At 32.3% G+C, this 27385-nt stretch overlaps 2 protein-coding genes across 2 annotated transcripts; both read left to right on the forward strand.

The window, feature by feature from the left end:
* The first annotated feature begins 7870 nt into the window (after positions 1 to 7870).
* Positions 7871 to 11556, forward strand: LOC18595212 (Major facilitator superfamily protein). The gene is made up of 5 exons (XM_018123961.2): positions 7871 to 8161; positions 8530 to 8747; positions 9027 to 9467; positions 9992 to 10149; positions 10401 to 11556. Exons 1-5 carry the CDS (start codon positions 8038 to 8040, stop codon positions 11296 to 11298), a joined length of 1839 nt encoding a protein of 612 aa, XP_017979450.1. The 5' UTR covers positions 7871 to 8037; the 3' UTR covers positions 11299 to 11556.
* A 5138-nt stretch (positions 11557 to 16694) lies between these two features.
* On the forward strand, positions 16695 to 26377 carry LOC18595213 (CLP protease regulatory subunit CLPX2, mitochondrial). Its single transcript, XM_088807561.1, has 15 exons — positions 16695 to 17352; positions 18112 to 18173; positions 18340 to 18431; positions 18528 to 18611; positions 19506 to 19552; positions 20207 to 20281; positions 20364 to 20441; positions 22365 to 22427; positions 22705 to 22775; positions 22857 to 22956; positions 23120 to 23224; positions 23441 to 23503; positions 23668 to 23790; positions 24167 to 24325; positions 25999 to 26377. The coding sequence occupies exons 1-15, from the start codon at positions 16840 to 16842 to the stop codon at positions 26005 to 26007; spliced, it is 1644 nt and encodes a 547-aa protein (XP_088663687.1). The 5' UTR covers positions 16695 to 16839; the 3' UTR covers positions 26008 to 26377.
* Positions 26378 to 27385: the final 1008 nt, after the last annotated feature.

Below are 27385 nucleotides of genomic sequence, written 5' to 3' on the forward strand. Positions count from 1 at the left end.
TGTTATTTTTAGTGTTTTAATTATTTGGGTATTTTCAGGAAGACGATTATTATGTATCTTTTATTGATATAAAAAAAAACCCCCAAGTTCTAGAAGGCTTAAGCTTATGAGAGGACCCACCTTGAGAAGAGTGGTGTCACATGACACCACTCATTTAGTAAAAATTTTATTTCTTATTCAACTTTATAGAGTTTTAATTTTTTTTGGTAGAAGATCATATACTAACCAATAAGTCAACTGTTCAGGTGTAAAGTTTTATTAAGTTTTATGTAGTTAATAATACTAATGAATTCATTATTTTTTTTTTTTTACATTTTTGTAAAGAATGGGATCATAGATTTCAAGTCAAAGTAAATTTATTAAAAAGTAATTTATATATTAATATTTAAATATTACATGCAAAAATAAAAATTTTTTCTATAACATAAGATTTTATTAAAAAATTCAAAACCTAAATTACTCTCTCTCCCCAGTCTATTCTTGAGACCCGCAATGACGTTTCCTATTCTTGATCCTTGGTTGCTTTTTTTACTCTCCCTATTTAAAAATTTAAGTCCTATATCGAATGAGTGACTAATAGATGAATGATTGTTTGGTGACATATATTGAAAAATATGTATTTAATAATGTTTCTACTGATGTTACCATACACCGTTTTCAAAATATGAAAAATTATCATAGTTATTATAAATATTTTTACTTGTATTAAATGAATATATTGAATTTACATTATTTTAATTTAATGTTAAAACATATAGTTTATGGATTTTAATATATTTATATTTTTTAATAATTATTATTATTTTAATTATAACACCACTCAAAAAAATTTTCTAGGTCCGCCCCTGATTAAGCTTGTGGGAAATTTTATGACATTTTGTATAATGAGAAATAATAATTAAAGGAAAGGCAAAAGGGATGGAAAGGAAGTAAGTGGACATAAACCCCCACACAAGAAAAGGGATTGCTTAGAGCCCTAAGGAGTGCCCAACTACCAACTTTTATATCTAAGGTCTCCTTTTTGACTTTCAGAGATGGAACATTGCAACATATTTTTGAATATGGGTTGGGTGCTTTGAATCGAACATGGCTTAAAAATCGGCTTTTTATTATATGTGGAATGTGTCCATTGTCCAAGTTCATTCTAGTATATTATATGTATATTGATTTGATATATATGGGCACAGGAATGTCACCAACCAAAAGCATAATAATCAATGTTAAAATTGCTATCAAACTCCCACTGCCTTGGGGGCCTATCATTTCTATAGGCTATCTATGTACACGATGGATTTAATCAGTGGTGGTAGAATCATTTTTATAGATAATAAAAGATATAATATAGTAAAATTTTTATGAATTAATATTTTTGAGATTATAAAAATTTATTAATTAATTCGGATAGTATTTAATCGATAAATTAATAATTTTTATTTTTTTCAAAACATTAAACTTAATAAGTAAAACCTCTATAAATTAATAACTTAGGATCATAAAAATTTATTAATTACTTGAGATATTATTTAATTGATAAATTAATAATTTATTGATTTATACATTAATTAATAAAAAAATTAATTTATCAACGTATTTTTTATTTTTTATTCAAAACTTTGAACCTAATACATGTATTGTGTATTATGATTATCTAACTATTACCTAATTATCGAATTATAAATTATCATTATTCGTAATAAGCAAATTGTTGAGCATGTCATGAGAAATGACAAAAAAAATGAAGTTGAAGACGATAGTTCTTTACCGGAACTTGTCTCACACAAAGATGCATTCCAAGCAACAATCATATTGCATAATTTTCTCTTGCAATATGAGAATACTATAGTAGAGCTTCTTAATGCACTAAGAAAGCTAGAGATGAGGTCCAAAGAGACATTAATTTAAAAAAAAAATAACATTGAAATCATATTTTACAAAAGTCTCCTAATTAAGTCATGTATATATATAATTTTGATTTATAAAAGATTATTAATTTATATATTAAGTGACATCTATGTGTTTTTTTAAATGTATTATCTTATAAATTTAGCGAATTATTAATTTATTACATTGGTCCCAAGTCAAGATCAACCAAAAATATTATTTAATCGAAGTTATCAATTTATCGAGTATTAATTTATAGAGGTTTTACTGTATTTCAAAAAGTTTTTGAACTATTTAGAATGAATTTAAATAAATCTTTATTCTTTTATTTTGTATAATCAAGTTCTCATATTTTTATTTTGAGCTAAATAAACTTTTATAACTAATAGTTAATTAATTATAATTAGTTAAAATGTCATTTGTTATTTTATATTATGTGATATTGATGTGATATGATAACATGTAAAAATTGATGATATATAGCATATCAATGTGATATGATGACATGATCGTGTAGAATTTTCACTGTTTACATCAACGACATGTGGACATGTAATGATAAGAGACATTTTGACCGATGGCAATTAATCAATCATTAATCATGAGATCTTATTTAAAAATCAGTTACACAACCAGCACATATAAAAATAAATTTATAGACATTTGAGTAAATTATCAAATGAAAATCTTATAATGAGGTATGTTCAATGAACTTGTTCTTCTAATAAGCATCTAAATGTTAATTTTAACTATTTCCATACTTCAATTTATGAAATCAATTGTTTATTCTATAAATAAGAAATATTTTTTTTTGAATGGCTCATAAATAAGAAACATAATTTGTGTTAGTTTTTCGACTTTTATCAATATCTTGTCTTGATAGAGTTATTGACTAGGAACTTTTTAAAATGATAACATAATTTACTAAGAATTTCATAATTATAACTCTTATTAATTTTTTTTGTAAAGCATATTCATTATAAGGATTTTATCTTCTTAAGTTTACATCAATAATTGCAGGCATAATGGTTGAGAAAAAATCCCTAAATTATTCAAAAACTCAAACAAACCTTTTTTTTCCTTTTATTATATTCAATTAAGCTCATATATTTTTATTTTAGATCAAATAAGCTTTTATGATTAACAATTGACTAATTGTCATTAGTCCAAATGATACTTATCATTATATGCTTACGTAACGTTAATGTGAAAGTTAAAAAAAATCATATGATCATGTTATCAAACCATATTAATATGTCACGTCATTATTCATTACAACATATTAGTATGTCATCACATTAACACATGATGTAGAATAACAAATGATATTTTGACTAATAATTTATTTGATTCAAAATAAAAAATATAAAAATTTAATTAAATGTAATAAAAAATAAATATTTAATTACATTTTTTTAATAGTTCAAAGACTTTTTCAAGCATTACGTCATAATTGTAAGAACTCATTCATAAAGTACATTTTATTAGGCTAAATACACCAACCAACATCAATGTCAAAGAAGAAAAACAATAAATTTTTTTAAAAAATAAAATAACAAATAGGATTATTAGGTTACTCTAGTTTCTTAGCTACAAAAAGAAAAAAAGAAAAGGAAAATCTAGTTTACGGTATAATCATGTATCACGATCGCCGTCAAAGTGAGTTATATCAGCCTCCACAAAAACTGAATCAAGAAGCAAGTCATCATCCGCCCACCCATTGTTGCGAATCCTTTCTACTTAAACGAGACAGCTCAAGTCAAACCTTCTAGTCAGCTTAATCTTTTTCATATCAAGATTAGGATGACGAGGTCATACACGTGGCACTTCCTGATTGCATCATCTAAATTTCCTTACCTTTGATTGGAGGATAATCATGGGACCCATTTAATGGATCCACTTGGTATTATAATGCCTTTGTCTCCACTTTGTCTCCCGCTTCTTTCCCCTCCCCCTCTCAAAGCCTCAAACATCTTTTCCTTTTTGTACTTGAATATAGAAAAAACCCTAAGTCCACAACAAAGATCATCCACATGCCTCATTCTTTAACATTGACTTTTTCCTGCCGACCAACCAATATAATATTGCCAAGTGTCACGGTGAGACCCAAGATCTCGAGGTCAAATGGCTTTTTTTATTTATTATTATTCCTTATTATTTCCACTACAAATTATTTCCTTTTGGGATAGTGTTGTGAGGGCAAAGTTCTAATTCATCATCAAGTTATATAGGAAGCTGTGCTTAATTATATACTTTGCCCTGTCTACTATATATTTCCTCTGGTTTATTTAGGTGAGATCATGACCACTCATATTATTGACATTTCTTCCAACTTCATTGGAAAAACAATTTTAATAGCTAGTCTTGGGATATGTTAAAGTCCTTCTTATTGATCAATGAAAGGCTGAAAAGTGGTGTGTGTTAATTTGTTTAAGTATTGCTTAGATGAAGGAATTTTCAAGATTCTTTTGTTGTATATTTTGTATATTTAGATGGGTTTTTCTGGTTTGTTTAGGTGATGTTATCGCTGTTAAATGCATCTTGCTAACAGTCTAATTAGGATTACTTCTGTAACTTTCTAATCACCTATTAATATGGTTCTAAAAGACAAAAAAAATTTAATTTTGTCTCCCGTGTAAATCGTGTTTTATTTAGTGATCGGTATATGTGTAGGTTTTCTCACCTGATTAGCATTGACTTTGTAACTTTATGATTATCTATGGTTTTTTATATTTGTTTAAGTGATGTTATTATTGTGAGATGGATCTTGCTAAACATTTGATTAACATTGATTTGTAACATTTGAGTTACCTATTAATTAATATGACTTTGCGAGATAAAATTTTGTCTCCCATGTAGATCATGTCTTATTTAATGGTTGATATATGTGTAGATTTGATTTTGTAAATTTTTTACTACTAGGGTTGGATACACAAAATTTTTGTTTTGTCTTTTATGTAAATCGTGTCTTATTTAGTGGCCGATAAATGTATAGGGTTTGGGAAGACACATTTATTAATTTAGTACTATAATGTGGCATGAAAGAAAAAAAAAAAAGAGAGGATAAACTTCAAGCCAATCAAAACAAAAATTTGGGACATCATTCCCATTTTGTGTTCTGTTGTTTAATGACACCGACAACCTTTTGACTTTGGTTTTCTTGTCTTTGTATTCACCCACATTAAACCCACAATATAATAATAATAATAATAATAACCCCTTTACATTCTTTTTTCACCAAATGCACTGCACACCTACCCTCTCGGTCGGCATTTCCTTTTTTTATTTTCTCTAAACTTTTAACTTTAAGAATAAATGGGCCACTGCCGCTTTGTGGGTTTATTTGTTTTTTTTTTAAATGAAATAAGTAAAAATTATTACTAATTTGAGTATTAAAATTTTAATAGTTTTATTACAAATTTTAGTCTATGTTGATGTTAATATAATCCAATTTGTTAGTTGTAACAAGATGTTCGAGAAAGGTACAATCATAACAGTGTTAATGTATCGGATCTTATCAGAATTTTATAATTGAACGTGTTTAGACAAAATATTTTATGTTACATTCTTTTTTTTTTCCTTTTTATTGAGAAAAACAAAACAAGATATTTGAGAAATAAAATAATTATTATAAATATAACATGAAAAGTGTTTCATTTTGTAATTGGGGGTGTTAAGATGAGAGTAGTATTAAAATAAGTGACCTCTTGAAATGTTCTCGTATTGCATCTCTTTTATATTTTATTGAGCAAAAAAAATTCCAAAAACAAAATAATTAATTATATACATATAGCAGATTTCAATTAATTTTAACAAAAATCAAATTGATTTAAATATTTTTGTTTAAGTCTTGAGATTAATATATTATATTAATATCTTTTATTTAAATAATTAATTAAACAATAAAATTATGAATTACGAAATATATCACAAATTTATGTGTCTTAAGTCAATAGACAAAGATAAAAATTTTAATTCTAAATAATAATTTTATTTGAGTATTTAATGATGCTAAAATATCTATATGAAAAAAGAAAACAAAAAGAAGAAAATAATTGGGTTTGAGAGGTCCACATGGATCTCTCCGCTCTCATTCCTCTTTCTCTCATATTAACCTTTTTGCCACCCCATATCCTCTCCAGTCCCCACTCTTTCGATTCTCGTCTCACTTTTCCTTCACTATAATTCACACTTTCTGCATCGAAAAGCCTTCACGTTTTCTTCCTCCCTTGTCCACTTTTTTGAATCTTGGAAAAGGGAGATGAAGCAGAAAAAGAAGAAAAAGCTGTTTTTTTTTCCAAAATAATATTTCCTAATTTAAGTACTGTTTAATAAGCTGAAAACTTTAACACTGAAATAGAAGATTTTTAATGAAAAAATATTGAAAATTTCTAATAAATAAAAGCTACTTAAATGTATTTGTTGATTTCTCTTATGTCACACTTGATTCGACTTGACATATCAGTTATTTTTAAATAAAAAATAACAAAGTATAATCTTAGTGACTTGCATCTTTAAAAGCAAAAATATGGGTAGAAGTGACTTGATTGAAGGTACTTTTAGATAGATCGGATCAGACAATTTTTGTCTCGAGAGGATGGTTCGGCTAAGTGTTTACTATGTAGCTATGGTAAAGCATAAAACAATAAAAGTAACCAAAATACCACAATATTTGATAGAATAATCATATAGAACATGAAATTTATATAGAATGCTCGATGAAATGAGACTTGGAAGGTGACATTTGAACAAACATGACCATCAACGTATTGGGCTCGATTGAAATATTGGTTAGGATGATTGAGTGTTTGAAAGCCAAGGGTTAGGATGGTTGAGCTTGAGTTGGTTTGAGCTGATTTGTGTTGAGTTGAGTAGGGTTTCTGCTTGTTAAGCTTCCTCTTATATATTTATAGACGTAAGTATCAAATTTTGCACCTCAAATTTAGATAATTAATAAAATAATTTAAATTTATGAAAAAAAAAATAACTGAGAGATAAGGGTTAAAGTTGAAGGTTCAATCGCTTCTCCTCTCGTTTGGACACTGTCGGTAGATACTTTCACCTCAATGGAACTAAAAATTAATTAAAAAAAATTAAATTTTCATCTATATTTTCTTCTTTATTTTTCAAATGAAATAGAATTTTAAATAAGACAAAAAGGGAGAGGAATCTATGTACTTATATTTATATATATTTGTATGAAATGGGAAAAGGAAATAACAACCAATTCATGCATGTGCACCAAGTTTTAAAAGTGGATAAATAAAAAGGTATCCATTCCATGCTGGTTTTAAAGAAAAAAAAATATGGGCTACCACATAACAACTACTACCTTGTTACGTACGTTTAATTCAATTATTCAAGAGACTACAAACCGACAATAGAATAGTTTGACCATTAAGTATCTTCTTTATACTTATTTAAAAAAATCCAGATTTAACTTTATTTTATACATGAATAATACATCAAATATAAATAGATTTATATTTAATGCAGATCAATGTTAAATGACATAACAGTGTATCCGTGATGATACATTAAAAATATATAATTTATTGAATCTGTTACTGATTACGGTTAACCAAATTAACAATTGTCACATGGGGTTAACCATTAACAAATGTTATTTTGCATTTATTAATTCTATTCGACAATAATCATTAAAATAAATAAAACAAATATTTAATTTGAAATCGAATTAAATAGTTATCTTCGCAAATGAGAAAGGAAAGGAAATAATGGTGCTGGGAAATAAGAGGACCTATTGAATGTGGACCACAAGGGCAAAATAAAAAGGGGAAAATCATATGGCAAAGGAATACAGCGCACACGCTCCTTTTCAAAGAGTGAGGAAAACATGCCGTAATTGTTAGACTGCGTGTGGTCCACATGGTCAGAGTGCGTGTGGGGCTTAAACTCATCCGAGGCAGTTCCATTAATTTCAGTAGAATCTAGGAAGGAGGGGGAGAGGGGGTTGGCTTTCACCAGTGGCCTTGTGGGGATTATAAATTAGGACACAACCCACTTTGGCTGCCTCAAATTCAGCAGAGAGTAAGGACAACAAATCAGCTTCCCCCGTTTCCCTAGCTTATCTCTGTAAAGAGACTACTTTTTACCTGAGGGAGAGAGAGAGAGAGAGAGGAGAGAGGAGTGCAAATGGAAGAAGGTAGAAGGAATAACAAAGTGTGGGTGACGGAAGAAGAGAGCACAGTTGATTGGAGAGGCAGGCCTTCCAACCCAAACAAGCATGGCGGCATGAGGGCTGCTGCATTTGTTCTTGGTCTGTTCTCTTTCTCTCCCACTCCAATCCCTTTTTCTTTTTTTAATTATTAGTAAGAATATTTGTTTGTAACTGAGTTGAGTATCTTGTTTCTATTCAATAAAGTTGGTTGTAATCATACGTACTATTGCCCTCAGCCAACCTGTCTATATTAGTTTCCTCCATATCTGTCTATATTTTTTTCCATTGGTAACTATATATTACTACTTACTGCTTGTTTTCACTTGAAACTATAATATATTTATATCTCTTTTTACACTCCATGAGATTCAGATGGAGTAAATCTTTTTTACACTACTACAGTTGTCATATATACTCTCTGGTCAAAACTGAGTGCTAATTTTGGTGAGCGGGGATGAATTTTGCAGGGCTTCAAGCATTTGAGATAATGGCAATTGCAGCAGTAGGGAACAACCTTATAACATATGTTATAAATGAGATGCACTTCTCCCTGTCAAAGTCAGCAAACATAGTGACAAACTTTGTTGGAACTATCTTCCTGTTGGCCCTCCTTGGTGGTTACCTCTCAGACTCTTATCTTGGGAGTTTCTGGACCATGCTTATCTTTGGCTTTGTGGAGCTTTCTGTAAGCTTTCCTGATCTTCACTCCACCTTTTTCTTTTCATTTCTGATTTGCATTTTTCTCCTTCCCTTTTTGTCTCTCTCTCTCTCTCTCTAATTTCTCAGCCCTTGAAAGATAGTGGCTTAACTTTTCGTATGCAGTTGAAGTTTGGCAAGCACTGTAGCCTTTTTTGTTAAATTAAAAGTAAAACTCATATGAATTAATATTATGGCAATCTATATTAATTTGTTTCTTACACATTATTTGTGGGCAAAAAAACCCAAAAAAAAAAAAAAAATGTAGGGTTTCATATTACTGTCAGTCCAAGCACATCTTCCCCAACTAAAGCCACCAAAGTGCAACATGGTGATTGATGGAGAGCATTGCGTGGAAGCAAAGGGCTTCAAGGCGTTGATTTTTTTTGTGGCACTGTACTTAGTGGCATTAGGAAGTGGATGTGTTAAACCCAACATGATTGCTCATGGAGCAGATCAGTTCAATCAAACCAACCCCTCGCAGTCCAAGAAGCTGTCAACCTACTTCAATGCTGCCTATTTCGCCTTCTCCATGGGTGAACTCATTGCCCTCACTATTCTAGTGTGGATCCAAACTCATGCCGGTATGGATGTTGGGTTTGGAGTCTCTGCAGCCGCCATGGCGATGGCACTCATCAGCGTGGTTTCTGGGACACTGTATTACAGGAACAAGCCTCCTCAAGGAAGCATCTTCACCCCCATTGCTCAAGTAATAAACTCAATCTCATGCTTCTCATTTCTCTTTTGTTTTCCACACGCACAACGAATTTATTCTTGTGAGCATTTTAAGCTTTTAAGTTTTATTAACATAAATGTTTTTCTTGCTGTGCTTTAAATTCTTGTGATTAGTAGCCTTGCATTTTTATTCACTTGGTGCATGTTTAGTTGGAGAGAATAATTATTTTATTTTTTATTTGATTTACGGACTGATTATTCCAAAATATATCAAACTAGTTATTACTGATTTTCTTCGATAATACTTATTCCATGAGTCACGGAATATATATATTACAATTATATTACACATGTTATTTAGTTAAGGAAAAGTAATATGTGGTTTGTTAAAGAGAAAATTATAAAGTTGTCTTTTCAATTATACTATTATGAAATATAGAATCTTGCACATATAATATTGGACTATATCTATAATCTCTCTTATAATATTATTAATTATGAATACTAATCCGCTGGACTATTCTGATTTTTCTTAATTATTTGGACATATTTCTTCAGGTATTTGTGGCAGCCATATTAAAGAGAAAGCAAATTTGTCGGCCTATTTCTAACCCTCAGATGCTTAATGGAAAACAAAACAGTGTGCCCAACAGATCAGCATCAGCTTCGCATCTGCATTCTGAATCTGGCAATGTGCTTCACACCCAGAGGTTCAGGTAATTAATCTGGGATATTTGTCACGATCCCACTATCCTAATTCACTTGTTTTTCGTTAATGCTTTGAGTGTTGTGTTCTGAATCAAGATAGTTTTGGATTTTTAGTACCCCTACATGTTGTGAAAGGTTAGGTTTCCTAGCCAGTGCAACTCAGACTGGATTTTATCTTGTTTGTTAATGACTACATGCATCTTTCCACACTAAAAATTCCATAGTTAATTAGGAACTTGGGTTTCTGACATCATGGCAGGTTCTTGGACAAGGCGTGCATCAAAGTTCAAGATGGCAGTAATACAAAGGAAAGTCGGTGGAGACTGTGCAGTGTTGCCCAAGTGGAGCAAGTGAAGATATTGCTTTCAGTTATCCCAATATTTGCTTGTACCATTGTTTTCAATACCATTTTGGCTCAGCTCCAAACATTCTCAGTGCAACAAGGAAGTGCTATGGACACCCAGCTGACCAAATCTTTCCATATCCCTCCAGCATCCCTTCAGTCCATCCCTTACATCATGCTCATCTTCATAGTCCCTCTATACGACGAATTCTTTGTCCCCTTTGCAAGAAAATTTACTGGTAATGAATCCGGAATTTCTCCTCTACTCAGGATCGGCTCGGGTCTTTTTCTCGCAACGTTTTCCATGATTGCTGCAGCCGTGATGGAGAAGAAGAGAAGGGACGCCGCCGTGGGTTCGGGTGAAATAATATCCATCTTTTGGATCACCCCGCAGTTCTTAATCTTCGGAATATCCGAAATGCTTACTGCAGTTGGCCTCATTGAGTTCTTCTACAAGCAGTCCTTGAAAGGGATGCAAGCATTTTTTACAGCCATAACCTATTGCTCTTACTCATTTGGCTTCTACTTGAGCTCGGTACTTGTTTCCCTGGTGAATAAGATCACATCATCAGGTTCTTCCAGAGGCGGTTGGCTTAGTGACAACGATCTGAACAAGGACAGGCTCGATCTTTTCTACTGGTTGCTAGCGGTCCTTAGCTTTCTAAACTTCCTAAACTATCTCTTCTGGGCTAGATGGCATTCTAATTCTTCTCCATCAGGCACCGCACAGAATGAGGCAGTTGAGGCCGGCGAGTTGAGCCATTTCAGCTTGATGAGACTTTCAAAAGATGTTGGAGATGAGGATATACCATGAAATGAAACTATATACATATATATCTGATCTGAAGGCAATTATCTATTACTATCTTGTATTATAGATAAACTAGAGAATATACTTATGATACCATGCAAAAGGCTGTTTAATTAAGACGTTTACAGGCTTTGTAAAGAAGTGTAGAAGATAGAGGGCCATCTTAATTAGCTTGTTAGTTATGTTAGCTTAAGCGTTTTAGAAGAAGTAAGGTTTTTCAATTCTATATCGAACAAAAAAGGGATTCTGATAAATTATAAAGGTAAACATCACACATCCTATCAAGTTAATTTTTTGAGAAGAAGGTAATATCTCGTGACACTTAAGAGGTAGATGAAAACAAAGTAAATCTTGTTTCTAGCTTTTTCACTAAAGTCAATGTGCCGTCAACATAGTATTAATGAATATGACATCTCACATAGGTAATTTGTAGGTAATCAAGATACTGTGTTTCTATGGTTTTGTAAAGAAGATGCGCATATCCAGTCAAGGGTCCCAATAGATCTATCAATTTTGGTCTTGACTCATTTACAAGGATTCAATGCATTCTCCTAGTGTTTGGCTTTTATCCACATATATATCAACCGTCATTCGTTCTTCATGAAAGAGCACCTTATTGCTTTCTTTGAATGACAGGAAAGGAATATGCAAGTAGCTAGTGGAGACCTAGCCAAATACTTTCTTGCTATAAGGAATGAGGGGTCCTTTTGTATATTTAGAGAGAGAGAGAGAGAGCAGATCTAGCAACTATGATGTGATGCATGAATATGAAACATAATTAAGCTCCCGTTGATAAAGTCAAAAGGGGAAAAGTGACCTATGAAAAGGAAAGACACCCATTAAGGAATTAGTAGAGAAGTGGTTTGCATGTTCTTGTTACCATCTGCTGAGAAACATGTCTCAAACATGTCCTGAAGTTGGAGCTTGGCCCCCTCCTGCATGATACTTCACCATCAGTCTCCTCCTAACACCACTGGGTGTAAATATCTATCAAAATGTTTGCTAAAAGACTGACATGGGAACCCACAAATGCATATAACATTGTTGCCCCGAGGAATGGAGCTGCATTTTCTGGTCATTAACTATTTTATCATGGCTTGTATTGAACCGCCGTAAATTAACATTTTTTATGTAGATATTCAATAACATCTTTCTTCTACTGCCTCCTTGTTAACTCCTGTGAGTTAAGAATTTAATAAAACTGAAGGGTTATGTCACTTGAGACAATTGGGGAGTTTGCTACTGGTTTTTATAGTCAAGCTTGAGAACTGGCTATATAGGCATAGAGACCACAAGTCTTATTGTTACCATAAAACATGATTCGGAGATTTGAGTATGAAATAAAGAAGGAATCAAAGCTTCCTGTTTTGCCTAAGTTAACTCTAATTTTTGCTATTCTACTCTAGATCATCAACTTGATTAGGATAAGTAATGAAAAAGCATACCTCTATTTTACTTAATGCAAAAACTCATGCAATTGTGAATATTTGAATGTCTCATACTATCATGCATATATATGAAGAGATTCAGATGAGCTAATAGCATTTGGTGGTTATCGACCGTAAAAATGATGCAATCATCTCAATTATTATGTCTAAGCATAATAGTTGATGTAAGCATTCAAACATGAAGAGTTTCCATTTGAGTAAAATTTTTCATGATAGAGTCCAAGTAGAAGCAAGATTCTCTATGATGTGCATAATGATATAAAAACTTTTGGATTTTCATGTTAAATCATCATATGAGTGCAAACGATCATGTATGCATTGCATAGTAGTTGCAGACAAGCTCTATGTGTTTAGAGTCCTAGTTAAATTGAAACTTTACAAGATGGGTTTAAATGGTAAAAATACTTTACAGCTACAAGACATTTGATTATTTGATGTTTAACATGTTTCTAGATACTACAGGACTTAATAACGTTCATTTAGTTCTAAAACTAAACTTGAAGGCAAAGACAGATAAAATGTTCCCATGGCTATAGCTAGTGCAACAACTCTTCCTCCATTTTCAACACGTCACTGTTAGCCAATTTCTATTGTTTTAAGTTCCCGAATGTTATTACACAAGTAAGGACCACATTTGTCTCCGACACCCAAAGTTTTGAAGCAACAATAGACATGTTTAGCTCAATCATCAATATACTTGAGATATAGGCTTCGACAAGTTTTTTGTTTTTTTTCAAAATTGTCAAGTAAACTTTGCAGTTTCTCTTTTAATGCTTTTCCTTATCGTCATTGACGGAATTAGGATTTCAAGTTTAAAAAAAAAAAAAAAAAATTCAACATTTGAAGAGATGAAATTATAATTTTTTTAAAAAGGATAAAATTATAAAATTTCAAAACAAAACAATAATGAAATTATAAATTTTTAAAAATTTGGATGTCCTACTAGCCCCACTCCCTACGCCTCCACTTATCGCCTTTACTTGTCGTAGTGATGCTAAGTACCATTCTTGTTGTCCTTCTTATGCCCTTATTAGGCTTCTATGTCTTGCCGATTGAGCCCCTTGCATTCTTTCCATTCTTCTTCATCATCGACTTCTTACTATTAGAAGATGAAACAAGAATGTATTTAAAAAAAAAAAACAAAATGAAACAAGAAGTAATGCATTATTTTCTTTTTTGATGGACTTCTTATTTGTATCCAAGATATTCAATGATTCGGGCAAGGTAACTTCCAATCAGTTAATGCCGAAATTCATCACAAATTGTGAATCGCTGTCTTGTAGAAACTATAAAACTAAGTTAATATTGAATTCATGATCATCACAAAGTCCAATTGCCTAAGCTTTTCTATGCAACTAATCATATTTCGATCATGTGTTTTGACAAAAAATACTTCTATCATCTTGCATCGGAACGATCTGTTTGATGTCTCATACCTTTTTATATGATTTTACTTATCAAACAATTGTTTGAGGTGCAAAATCATACTTTGAGCATTAATATTTCTTATAACATCACACATATGGCCAAATCATCATCATTTTTATAAGTTTGATAAGATTCTCGCAACTCATCACTATCATCCTTAGCAGGAACTGGTCGTATTTTCGAGGGCATGTAATTTCTTTTCTTACTTTAGAACTATTCTCAAGTTTCTATAACAGTCCAATAAGTTTGGCCCAGTAAACTTATTACCATTAAGTATTCTCCAAGATGATATATTGTTACTCATTTTTACCTAGCAAACTTAAATATTAAAAATTAATTGAGTGTAAGTTATTTAAGCATTTAAATTAATATAAGACAAAATCTTTTCAAAATTATTTTTTGAAAGAAGGTGCATTTTATTAACACCAAATCATTGAAACAATACATCCAATCCATAGATAACATTTTAGGCACACTAATACAAAACTAACTCATTACACTTGCATACAAGGTGAGCCTCATTAAAAACTTTCTCATGATAAACTAATGGGACAAAATTCATAATAAGGAAAAAAGAGTACTCATCCTAATATGCACTTATATTGCCCCCATTTGCCAAGACAGGATATTACAATGAGTCTTGATCCTGACTCACAACATGGCCTATACAAGAAGGCAATTGCATGCTTTCTTTCCATAGCAATATACCATCCTGTGTATATTTTGCATGTTGTGCTATTGTGTAAGCCACCTTATTTTCCTCCCTTGAGCAATGACGGACTTGTGTACACCAAGTTTTCTCCAATAACATGATGCAGTCTACCACTATGTGTCCCAATCTTCCATTGCTACACTTGTTTTTCAACCATTTGACCAGTTGCAGACAATCTATCTCCACCTCATCAATTCGTAGTACTGTTAATCACAAAAAGATAATGCCCAACTCAATGCTTTGATCTCCACCTCTACAAATTGACACCTCCTTTTTATATGTATTTAATCCAGCAAGCAGAACTTCTCCATGATTATTACGAATAATGAAACCCACACCTATTTTTACCTCACCATTTAATTTTTTTTTTGAAAAGCACCTCACCATTTAATTTGAAGATAGCAGCATCAACTTTAGCTTTCGACCCCAACGGTATTCTTCATTTATTCACCTTACTTCTTCCACCAGTTTCAGATATACAAAGGGAAATTAGTGGTCATTCTATATTGTTGCACCATGTTTAAATATTAAATTATTTCTAGTCTTCCATATTGACCACAGAATGCATACAATCTCCTCTACATCTGTTTGCTCCACTTTATCTAACAATAATAAGAGCCATTCTGCGACAGACGATCATTGACTTTTAAAATTATTGATTACTCTTGCTATTTTATTAAAAATAATTGCCTCCCATTATTAAATAAAAAAATTCCTAATTTTTCAATGAGTTAGGATCCTATTCAAAGTCCCACAATTTTAAGTAATTCAATAAATCATGATTTATTAGATTAAGTAGATAATTGTGAATTTTTTTAAAAAATAATTTTATTAAATCTCAATTTCGAAATACCATGTCAAGTTTCTCACTTGATTGACCAAAGACTCCCAAGACATTAACGTCCGATCTGGGAAAAAAACCTGTACAATTACATCATATCTGCCACACAGAGAAGGAGGTGGCTGCGTGGAGACAACACAAGGAACCAAAAAGAGAAAGGCACCACGTGCCAAGAAGCCGAAAACATGGGCACACAAAAGGGCCTGAAAACAAAAACCAAAGGCCGAACCATCAGCTCCAAGTCCTAAACATGAAAACAAAGAAGAGATTCGCAAAACAAACTCAATCCAAGAGCCTCCAGACTTCGGCACCATGATGAAAGCTCGGGACCTCAGCCTCAGACATCAGAAGCAGCCCAAGACAAGAGCATTCCATTGCAATAAACAAAAAGGAACTGGTAACACTTCCTAGAATCCCCGCATCATGAGAACTCCAACACAGGACGCACATCAAGAGCAGATAACTGTGGTTATTAATTACATCATATCTTATCTTAGCTACGATAATAGAAGTCAAATTTCTCGTGTTCTTTGATTTTTTATATTTAAAATTTTTAATATTATTAAAAAAGCTTTTTTAGGGAAATTTATTAATAGAATACTAATATTTTCATTTTATAAAATATAATTAAAAAATTAATTTCAACTGGATTTTGGTTCATTATGAATATTTCTACAATGCAGTTGAAAAAATTAAAGCTATCGAATACTTAAAGAAAATAAAAAAGATTATTGTTTTTCATCCTTATTTACGAAAAAAAAAAGAAAAAATGGAAGAAATAAGAGTGAAATTTTACTTACTTACAAAATTTATCACCTTTTTTAAATTACATTTTTATCTAATAATAAAATATTTTTTTTTCATTTTTTGACTCAATCAAAATTTCCATTAACCCTACCAAAATATTTACAAAAAAGTATTACTTTTCCCCTCTTTTTCTCTTTTCTCCTCCACTTTTTATCTTTTTCTATTTTACTCCCCTGTGCAAAGTCCCACAGATTTTTGACTTTCTTTTATTTTTGGATAACAGCACTTAGTTTGTAGATTTTAGCTGTCTCCGTCGCCTTCTTCCGTATTCAGTTGCAATTCAACCACAAGGAACAACCACCGACGGCATGCTTTCACTTGCCAAACACACCGCCAGAGCTCTAACGACCGCCATCCGCCGCCGCAAAACCACTGTTGGGGTGACGTCATTGTGGTCGATTTCGCGCCAAAAATGGGACGGAGTGGAGTACGATCACATTAGGGCTGACGTCAACTGTCCCCGATGCTCCAACCAAATGCCCGTGCTTTTCTCTAACCGCCCACTCTCTATCACGGCTCGGGAGCCAGGCCTCTACCAGGCTCTCAATCTCTGCCCTAACTGTAAAACGGCCTTCTATTTCCGGCCGTTTAAGCTGGTTCCCTTGCAGGGGAGCTTCGTGGAACTGGGAAGGATCATGGGGGACGCCGAGGGGATTTCGGGGAAAGAACCCGGGCAGATTGGTAAACTCAGTGATGACAATGATGACGCTGATGAGGACAAAGATGACGTGGCGAGGAGGCTGGAGAGGGAATTGCCCACCCCGAAGGAGATTTGTGGGAGGCTGGATGAGTTTGTCATCGGCCAACAAAAGGCAAAGAAGGTAAGCCTTCCATACTTTTACTTTTGATGACATTCTTGCTTGGGGAATCAATTAATGTTAATAGCATTTGAATTTGAATTTGATTTCTCTGTATGTTTCTAAAGCCGACTGTTAAGAAATGAAATTGAATGACTATTTCTGGTTAAGTTTTATTGAGTTTTCAACAAATAAAACTCAACTTGGCTTCAAATCAAGGAACATTACCGAAAAATGTTGTTTGTTAGGTATGCATGCGGGTAATGAAGCTGATCATCTCAAAAGGTTTTTGAAGTTTCTTTCATTTTGGTTTGAAACAAGGCCAACATCTGCACTTTATTTGGTAGGAAGGAAGGAAAATGGAGGGAAGGAACTAGGGAAAGAAAGGAATTTGTTTTTTCCCTTGTCATGTTTGGTACAAGAGATGGAAAATGGAAGGAAAAAAAAAAGTTAAGCCTAAATTTGTAAATAAATGATTAATTTTTGTTATTTGAAGGAGAAGAAGGGTGCAAATCTGACACCTTTTCTTCCACGATTTCCTTTCCCCTTCTGCTATCTCCTAAACTTTTTCCCACATTGAAATCCTAGCTCCACCCATTAATCAAATGGATTTTTTCTTGTTAATCCATTAAAGAATAAAAAAGGTTAGACTTTCCATTGTAACTTTTTGGTGGCCTGTAATAATTGTTAGAAATTTTTTAAAAAAGCTAGCATTATGAAATTTACAAATCCAGTTATCATCCATATTTTCATTGTTTGATTGAAGGTCTACTTGTATCACAGGTGCTATCTGTAGCAGTTTACAACCACTACAAAAGGATATATCATGCCTCCCAGCAGAACGAGTTAGTACTTTCTGGTCTTCCTGTTTAACCAGTTTAATGCCCTTGGAATCCTTAATTGGTGGTTTCTATCAGTTCTTTCAGTTTCACTCACAGCTAATTTATATAACAAATTACATATCTATTTGATATTACCTTTTTAGACTGAGTATTTGCATCTCAATACTAGGGCTTGTATATTGGGTGATGATGAAAATGATGCCAATGATTTTGTTGAATTGGATAAAAGCAATGTACTGTTGATAGGTCCTACTGGTTCAGGTATAGTCATGTTCCCTTATGTGCCAAATAACTTCATGCTGCTTGTAATGATTATTGTCTTGATTTCCTCTTGTAAAACCTTGATTATGGGCACAGGGAAAACATTACTTGCAAAGACACTAGCACGCATTGTGAATGTGCCATTTGTCATTGTCGATGCAACAACTTTAACACAGGCAAGTGAACCCTTAGATCTGACTACAATATCCTTGATCATATGCAGTCACTTGTCTATTTTGAAGCATTCTATGATTATATGCTTGATTTTTTTCTTTTTCCTAATTTCCCATCCAGAGGGAAATAATAATTTCATTTTCCTATGACTGGTTTTTCCCCTCTTTTTTGAGTATCACCAAGTAAATGACAATGAGTATTAACCTTTTCCTGCTCCATCTCTCCCTCATCGACCCCAAACCTTAAACCTGGACTGTGACAATCTGAATGATTTTGTGAAATTCATCAATATATGTTCTTTCTTGTGTAGAAACATATTCATAGACCTGGGATTTGGTGATTTCTTTCTAGAGCTTCAACTTTCATACCCTACGAAGGCTATCAACCTCGCTTCTATCTGATGGCAAGCTTGTACTGGCACCTATACTTTTTCTTTGCTATTTCTTTTAACTTCTCTCACATCTGGATCATTCTTCTGTCTCTTGCCCTATAGTCTTCAGTTGGCATGCCTAACTACACCAGTTCTTGAATTTACAAGTTAACATAACCCTACTAATTGTCAGTAATGTCTCTTTTTCTTAAAGAAAAACTAAATCATGGAGATGCAAATTCAAGTTGATGCATGCCTAACTCAGTCCAAACTTATTTGGAAATAATATTCTGAGGTCATTTTACTGGCATTTGATAAAAGGTACTAAGAAAGAGATATGTAACTTATTTAGCCAAATTTTCTTTAAATATATTGTCAATGACTGGAAACTTCTCCAAGAAACAGTTAGTTCTAGGGGACTTTCTTTAATTTCAGCTAACAGCATGATCGTAGATCTTTTTCCGCTGCATATGTTTGTGCTGTGAAGTGCAATGAAATGCTGATAATTTTACCTTTCATTTTCCAGGCAGGTTATGTTGGAGAAGACGTGGAATCAATTTTGTACAAGCTACTTGTGGTATGGTTCACCATTTGTGATCATAACAATAAATCTTTCCTAATCCTAGAATCATGTATTTTTAAAAGTAGTGGTGTGTGCCTAGTCTATATATACTTTTACATAGTTACATACATACACGCACGCCAACCCATACACACAGAGACACACGCAGACACACGCGCACACACACACACATGTATATGTATATATGCATATATTTACACACAAACACATGCATACATACAAACTAGCACACACCACTATCTTCCAGCTCCCATTTCTTTTGCTTTTTTCTGTCATTTCTAATTATTCCATAATAAATATTCGAAGGTGATAAGCATAGAAAACAGAATTCAAAATTGGCATTCAGAAACTATAATCTAATATTGAGGTGTATTATAGGCTCATGTTCTAATTGTAGCGGAAATGTTGTACTCTTGTTATCAAGAAATTGCTGTGATAACTCCAAATTTGCATTTATGATGAATCAAAATTTATTTTTCCTTACTAATGTTTTTGTTCCCTTTTATTTTTACTTCCTCTGTTTTATAATCTTGAAATATTAAACTGTATTTCAGTTTTTAAGCTTTTGAAATTTCTGCCTGATCTTTGCACATCTATTCTCATCTTACATTAAGTGTTACAATTGCTTGATATTTTCTTGGTGTACAGGAAGCTGAGTTCGATGTTGAAGCAGCTCAGCATGGGATTGTATATATTGATGAAGTTGATAAGATAACTAAGAAGGTCTCTTGAGTTGTTGATATGTGAACCGAGCATACTGATACTAAATGGCCAAATTTGATAGCTTAGATTGATTTTTCTTCAGGCTGAGAGTTCGAATATTGGTAGAGATGTATCTGGAGAGGGTGTTCAACAAGCATTGCTGAAATTGCTGGAAGGAACGGTGAGCAAATCATTTTTTAATTGTTATTGTCCGTAACCATGGTTTCTTATTGCTTACCTCAATTGAAATCAGTTTTGGATCTCATTACTCTTGTCACTAATCTGCCTTACACATGGATTTTGATGAACATTGTGCTTCTGGTTAGAGTCTCCAGACAGTAGCATAGACTAAGGTTTTAGTGAAAATGTCCTTAAACATAGATTTATTGAACCTATTTTTGTTGGTTAATAGTTATTTAAACTATTGGCAAATTAAGAAAGCGATATTAAGGCTGGGATTAGTCTTCATGGGGTATATGTATGAGCTATTTATATATGTTTCCTCAGAGCAGGTAATGGTTGCTATATGTCTGTCTGGTGATGTTTTTGTTTTTTTTTTTTTTCTCCTTTTGGAAACTACAGCAAAAGTGTGTTTGGTAATAATATTCTTAATTTTCAAAAATTCAAAATAAAAAAAAATTCAAAATTGTTTGGCAGTATAAGTTTGGTGCTGTACAATGTGTAAGTGTTTTTGGCACTATCCATAGGTGAAATGCATGAATACAAACACACACACACACAAACATTTTTATATCCTTAAAAGTTGGACAGGTTAGGAAAATTTGCAATTGAAGACACTAGAACCACAGACCTCCTTGAACAATTAGTAAGGGTTCATGCTTCAATCACCATTCCTTGTTTGTTGTTAAAAATCTTATAGCAAATTTCTAATAACCAAACATGTTGTGAGTTTTAAAAAATTAAAAACTAAACAAAGTTGAAATACAAAAAACTGACAACATTACCAAATGACACCTACTATTAGTCAAATTCCATGTTGCTGTTTTATTTAAATGCATTTGGATTCATAAGGTGGGTACTTCACTCTCCATTGGAGAATGTTGTTGTTTGAATCTGGCATCTTTAGTCATGTTCCTTTGAGCAGATCTGAATTGTTTATGGGGCCAATGGTATCGTTCAAATGTGTTAAGCTTGAGATCCAGTCCCTTGCTAAACAGCCTTATCATTGTTTGGCACAACTATGTCTAAAAGGGGAGGGGATTTGAACCTTGAACCTGGACTCTCTTAAGGAGGCTAAAAACCACTTGGCTTGGTTTAGTTTGTTTAAATATCCCCATTACTTACAATGAGATCTTGATAAAACAAATTACACTGAGTTGAAGTTGTTCAGTCATTAATGTGTTTAATTCTTTTTTGTGTTTATTTATGTTTTTCACATATCCTCACAAAAGTGTAATAACTCGACAGAATGAATTGTTGCCTTATCTACTCATAATGTTCAAAGTGGCGATTGAATTTTACAATTTCATATGTAGATATCATAATACTTAATAGACCTGGCAAAGCAACCTGGATACAAAAGACCCACCGAACCCAAGCCCAGCCCAAATTGGCTCGAAATTGAAATAATACGAACCTGACCCAACCCAAATTCAAACCCGAAACAAAGACGGCATTAACTCAAAATCAGAAATGACCCAAAACATAATCTAGGAAACATTTATTTTCTTAATTTAAATTTCAATGGAATTAAAACTGATAAATATAATATAAATTATGAATTGTTGTCGAAATGACCTAAATTCTACTCAATTTAATCAATTTAAAGAAGTCTAACTTTTTTTTTTTTTGAAAGGAAAAAGTCAATAAATTGAAACCCAGCTGATTTGGAACTTGAAATACTTGAACCCAAAATGACTCACACCCGAAGTGAGCTAAATCTGAAACGACCTACCACCCAATATGATCCAAACCCAAAGCGAATTAGAGCTGAAATGATGCAACTCAACTTGCCCAATTGCCTCCTCTGCTAAAATACTTTGCACAGATCTGCCTGTGGTGGTAAAGGGAAAAGAAATTTGAGCTCTGCTTTTCTGTAATTAAGAATTCCCTATAACTAAGATTATGTATATTTTGTTCTCAGATAGTGAATGTTCCCCTTCCTGATAAAGGAGCTCGGAGGTATCCTCGTGGTGACAGCTTTCAGGTGTAGCTCTCTCTCTCTCTCTCTGCATTCTATTTATTGATTTCATCTGTTAAAATGGCCTATCATATGATTTACTGTGAGTAAAATTTACCATCTTGACAGGATTGTGTTCAATTAATTATTAGCTATGAGGATCTTATCAGTAAATAGTATATGAATAGGAATCTGAAACTTTTAATGTCTTTAGTCACCTTCAGATAATTGGGCACTTTCCACTGATGTTACCTTTTGTGTGTGTGTGTGTCTGTGTGCGGTTGGGGGGGGAAGGGTGTTGCAGATCGATACAAAGGATATACTTTTCGTATGTGGTGGGGCATTTATTGATTTGGAGAAAACCATTTCAGAAAGGTAATTTCATCATTTAATGTCTTATACTCATGGTGATTGTTTGTTAAAATTGTGCTTTTTGCTGTGGTTTAATTTTCTCAGACGGCAAGATTCGTCTATCGGCTTTGGAGCACCTGTCCGTGCAAATATGAGGAGCAGTGGCTTGACTACTGCTGCAGTTACATCATCATTGTTGGAATCTGTGAGAATCAAAACTCAAGATGGCTAAGGGAACTGTATATTTTTCCATTGCCATTATATATTTGTTTGGAAGGAAATTCTGGCTTCATTGTATATTTCTCTTTAAAATGTATTTTCTTCACTAAATCAGAAATGTAACCTCATGCTTGATTATGAACCTGCAGGTTGAAAGTGATGATCTTATTGCATATGGATTAATTCCTGAATTTATTGGGCGTTTTCCCATTTTAGTTAGCTTATCAGGCTTAAATGAGGACCAACTTGTTGAGGTGTGTTTTCCTTTTTTTTTTTTTTTTTTTCTTATTGTCGTGTTTTCTGTGGTAGGGCCTTGGACTACTATATTGTTCTGAAAAGGGTCTTTACCTTTGATGTTATATTATATAGTTGTTAAGTGATGTTTAAAAGTTCAAAATAATTGCATACTTTGAGCCACTTTATATTTGTTTAAAGAATACAGACAAAATATGACAGCTAATTGTCAATAGGTCCTCATGAAGCCAAAAAATGCTCTTGGTAAGCAGTACAAGAAAATGTTCAGCATGAATGGGGTAAGCTTTCTATCCTATTCTATCGTTGGTCATGAAACTTTGTACCTTTTTCTGTCTGGCTTTTTCTCCCTTTTTTGTTGTTTTTTGAGGTCTTCCAGAAAAAGACATGAGCATTTGATTTGTTGATGTACCTTGTGATAACTTGTTTCACCTTATTTGGTCAGGTCAAATTACATTTTACTGAAAATGCATTGAGATTGATTTCAAAGAAGGCAATGACTAAAAACACTGGTGCTCGAGGTTTAAGAGCCATACTGGAAAATATTCTTACAGAAGCAATGTTCGAGGTACGCATATGGTTTCTTTTATCTTTCGGTGTCATGACGTGAGTGCTAACTATTTTTTTTTGTTAATTGGGGGAGGGGGATTCGAACCCCGCTTTCTAGGCAGAAGATCATGCACTAACTAATGGACCAAATGCTGGGGTGCTAGCTAATTTGTTTAGATGCTTTTTCCTAAGATGCCTATTTTTTCTGAAGCACCATACAAGATGAGGGACTCTTTTCTTTTTCCCCAGAAGTAATCTGCTCAAGGACATTTTACTCTTCAAATAGAAACATAGTTTTAGTTGCAATGAGTTGGGATTAACCTTTTCAATTATACAAGGAATTTTCAAAAGTAGGTTGCTTATTTTGTGCCTGTATTTTCATTGCATTCGAACAGATTCCAGACACCAAGATGAAATCTCAAGGTGTAAATGCAGTTTTGGTTGATGAAGAAGCTGTTGGGTCAGTTGATGAAACAGGATGTGGAGCTAAAATTCTCTATGGCGACGGTGAGCTGGACAGGTTTCTTGCGAAAAGAACATGGAAGGATTTTGTGGTATGCTCTCCTGATGCACCCTCTTTTTAATTGATGTCTAACTTTGAGCGTCATTTTATCATTGTTTGTCCTGTCTTTATTAATTTTTAAAATGAAACATTTGAATTTCATTAAGTAAAGCCCGTCAGGATACAGGGTGGTTCATTTTTAACAGAATTTGGAGAGAAACATGATTTCAAAGGGTGTTCTAACTTGTAAGAGGACAATAATTCAGGTGGAGTTAAACAATTTTGAATGTCATAGGGTCCTCAGTGTTTAGGATTCAATATCATCTGGCGCATGGAACACAATGCGTAATACATATTAATGGGATGAAACTGAAGCATGTTAAATTGTGTTGGTTTTATATATACGCAGTTTGAAATCCGTCTATTACACTAAAAAGTTTTGAAATTGCATTATCTGAAACTATTCGGCTTTTGAAAGATGGAGGGAAAGAGAAGATTAAAGAAAGGTTGAAGTTTGAATTTGGTTCTATCTAAATTCCATAGTTTTAGTCCTTTATCTCAGTTCTAATGAATTTAGTTTATGCATTATTATCTAAATTCCATAGTTTATGCATTAACTTATAAGACGTGGCATTTTGGTGATAGTCTAACATAGTGAGGTGAATTAGTTTTTAGGTAAAATACCCATACTTATTTAAGTTTTAATTAAAATTACATGAAAACTCATTAATTTTCAAAATGAACATTTTGTTCCAAAAAAATGTTTTTCGCTAGACGTGCAGGTCTAACCGTTAGTCAACTCTTAGTATTTTCGTCAACTTGTTGATGTGGTAAAAGTAAAGAGACAAATTTACCCTTGATTAATTTTTATAATTATTATTATATAATTTTATTATTTTTTATTAATTTTAAAAAAAAGCTCCCATTTGATCTGGCTCCCTAAGGGCGCACCGGTGCTCCCCTCTTTTGGGAAGCACCGATACCTTGGGTGCTTCCCTTGGTGAGTTGGCAAACACCGATCGGTGCTTTCATTTTTTTTAAATATAATAATAATTTTTTAAATTAATAAAAAAAAAAGTATTTTAGTCTTTTTATCATTTTTATTAACGGTGTTTGCATTCTTAGAGTAAAGTATTCATTTCGAAAATTAATGAATCTCTTTGTAATTTCGATTAAAATTTAGAGAGATATGGATTTTTTACCCTTGGTTTTTTTGGTTACATGACACATCAGTTTAAAAAGTATCACATTAATTTTGATTAAATAATAATTAATATTTTTAAAAAAATTTTAAAGAATACCTTTTAGTATTTTTTATTAAAATTTAAAGGTTTTTTTTTTGTACTAAAGTGTGTCACGGGTTAAAAAAGTTCAATTAGAATTCCATGTCATCAACAAAGCAGTAACTACAGAAGTTTAACACTTTTATTAATTTTTCTTTAATCGACTTTTAATGAGATTAAATTCATTAAAATAGGGATAGAGGGATTAAAATCACAAAATTGAAATAGTATAAAGATCAAATTCAGACTTCAACCTAAAAGAAATCACAGTATAGGACTTCAACCTGCAATCAAGTTGTGATTGCATTGTAATTTTATTCAACTTCTCACCCCAAAATTAAAAAAGAAAAAAGAAAAAGGAACATTATGCAAGCTTTAAGAATGATTTATTGTGTGAAACATTTACTCAATTTTGCTTTTTCTTTTCTAAATGGTATGACAGACTGCTTGAAGATGCTTGTGAGTAAGGTTGGTCGGCGACCTTATGGGAGAAAAGGGTACCAGCATAGGCCCAAGTTGTACTGGGAAGTTGGGGGGATCTTGTGAATACTATTCTAGTCATATAGTGTAAGTATAGTTGGCTATTTAGGCTTATTTGATCAAGTGGTAATGCTAGGGTGATTCCTATAGAAATTTTAAGTTTGAGCTAATGCCCTCACTTGTACCAAAAATGAAAATTAAATGTGTAAATAGTAGTTTTTCATGTGTTTATCATTGCTAATCAGTGAGTAGAGTTTTTGTTGGAAGATTAATCTGAAGTTTTTCGAAATATTGTAGTACTTTTTTCAATAAAAATAATCTATGATATTTTTATTGTTTAATATCTCAGATTTTTCGCTTTTATTGAATTGATTATTATTAGTGATTTACCATGAATAATGTTAACCATATATAATATTTATTAAGGTAACATAATATGTTTGAAAGTAGGTGTCCAATTAGTTTTATTGTTAATTATTGTTTTAGTTTATGAATTTTTTATTTTTAAAGTTGTTATTTATCTATTTATTTGGTAAGAATGAAGAATAAAGTGTATATGTAAATGAAATATTTTATATATAATTGTAAAAATTTAATATAATAGAAAGAATCTACTTTTTCTGTTTCATAAATACTGTTATGTTTGCCTATCTTTGATTGCTTTGAATTTATTAAGATTATTTCGTGCATGATGTAATTATTTGTTTTAAAAACAATTACCCTTACATGATTTATGCGTGCAAGTTGATTAAATTTGCCCTTAAACAAGTTAATAGAAGTTATAAAAATTGATAAAATTTAACTAATTTAACTCATTTAAATCTGTAGACACTTATTCACCAAAAATAAAAATAAATAATAATGTAATATAGTAAAAACTAAAAATAAAAGAATAAAAAAAGAACCATCCTTCTCCAGATCATCAGTACAGGGCATTTAATGCCCAGGAATAGCCACCGCCAGCTACTAGCCCCTTTTGTGCTAGAACCATGTGAAATTATGCTTAGAAGAGCATGATTTCACCTCTGGACTGTCCAAAAATTTGGACAATTTGGACAGTCCAGTTCTTAAAAAGCGGCCTTAGACAGGCAATAGACGGGAGTTTTTTTGAAAGCCAGAAAACAATAAAAAAAATAAAAGCTAATATTTCAGAAACCAAAAAAAAAACCCTAGATTTAAATAACAAAAAACACAGCTCTTCCAAACCAAAAATCAGGAATCAAAAAATCTTAAACTACCAGCAATTTACCCTAGCCACAACCAAATAAAAATCACAACCAAAAGAAAATAATACCAAAAAGATATATATATATATATATATATAAAAGAAGAGTCAGATCTGAAAATGG

The sequence above is a fragment of the Theobroma cacao genome, chromosome 6 (assembly GCF_053813885.1).
Source record: "Theobroma cacao isolate CCN51 chromosome 6, ASM5381388v1, whole genome shotgun sequence".
NCBI classification, from domain to species: Eukaryota; Viridiplantae; Streptophyta; class Magnoliopsida; order Malvales; family Malvaceae; genus Theobroma; species Theobroma cacao.

Excerpts from the sequence above, each read along its gene's own strand:
- LOC18595213 (XM_088807561.1), top strand. The coding sequence starts at position 16,840 with ATGCTTTCACTTGCCAAACACACCGCCAGAGCTCTAACGACCGCCATC. Across the intron at positions 20,282-20,363 it reads TTGATAAGATAACTAAGAAG|GCTGAGAGTTCGAATATTGG; the intron begins GTCTCTTGAGTT and ends ATTTTTCTTCAG. Across the intron at positions 22,428-22,704 it reads CTCGTGGTGACAGCTTTCAG|ATCGATACAAAGGATATACT; the intron begins GTGTAGCTCTCT and ends AGGGTGTTGCAG.
- LOC18595212 (XM_018123961.2), top strand. The coding sequence starts at position 8,038 with ATGGAAGAAGGTAGAAGGAATAACAAAGTGTGGGTGACGGAAGAAGAG. Across the intron at positions 8,748-9,026 it reads TTGGCTTTGTGGAGCTTTCT|GGTTTCATATTACTGTCAGT; the intron begins GTAAGCTTTCCT and ends AAAAAAATGTAG. Across the intron at positions 10,150-10,400 it reads CTTCACACCCAGAGGTTCAG|GTTCTTGGACAAGGCGTGCA; the intron begins GTAATTAATCTG and ends ACATCATGGCAG.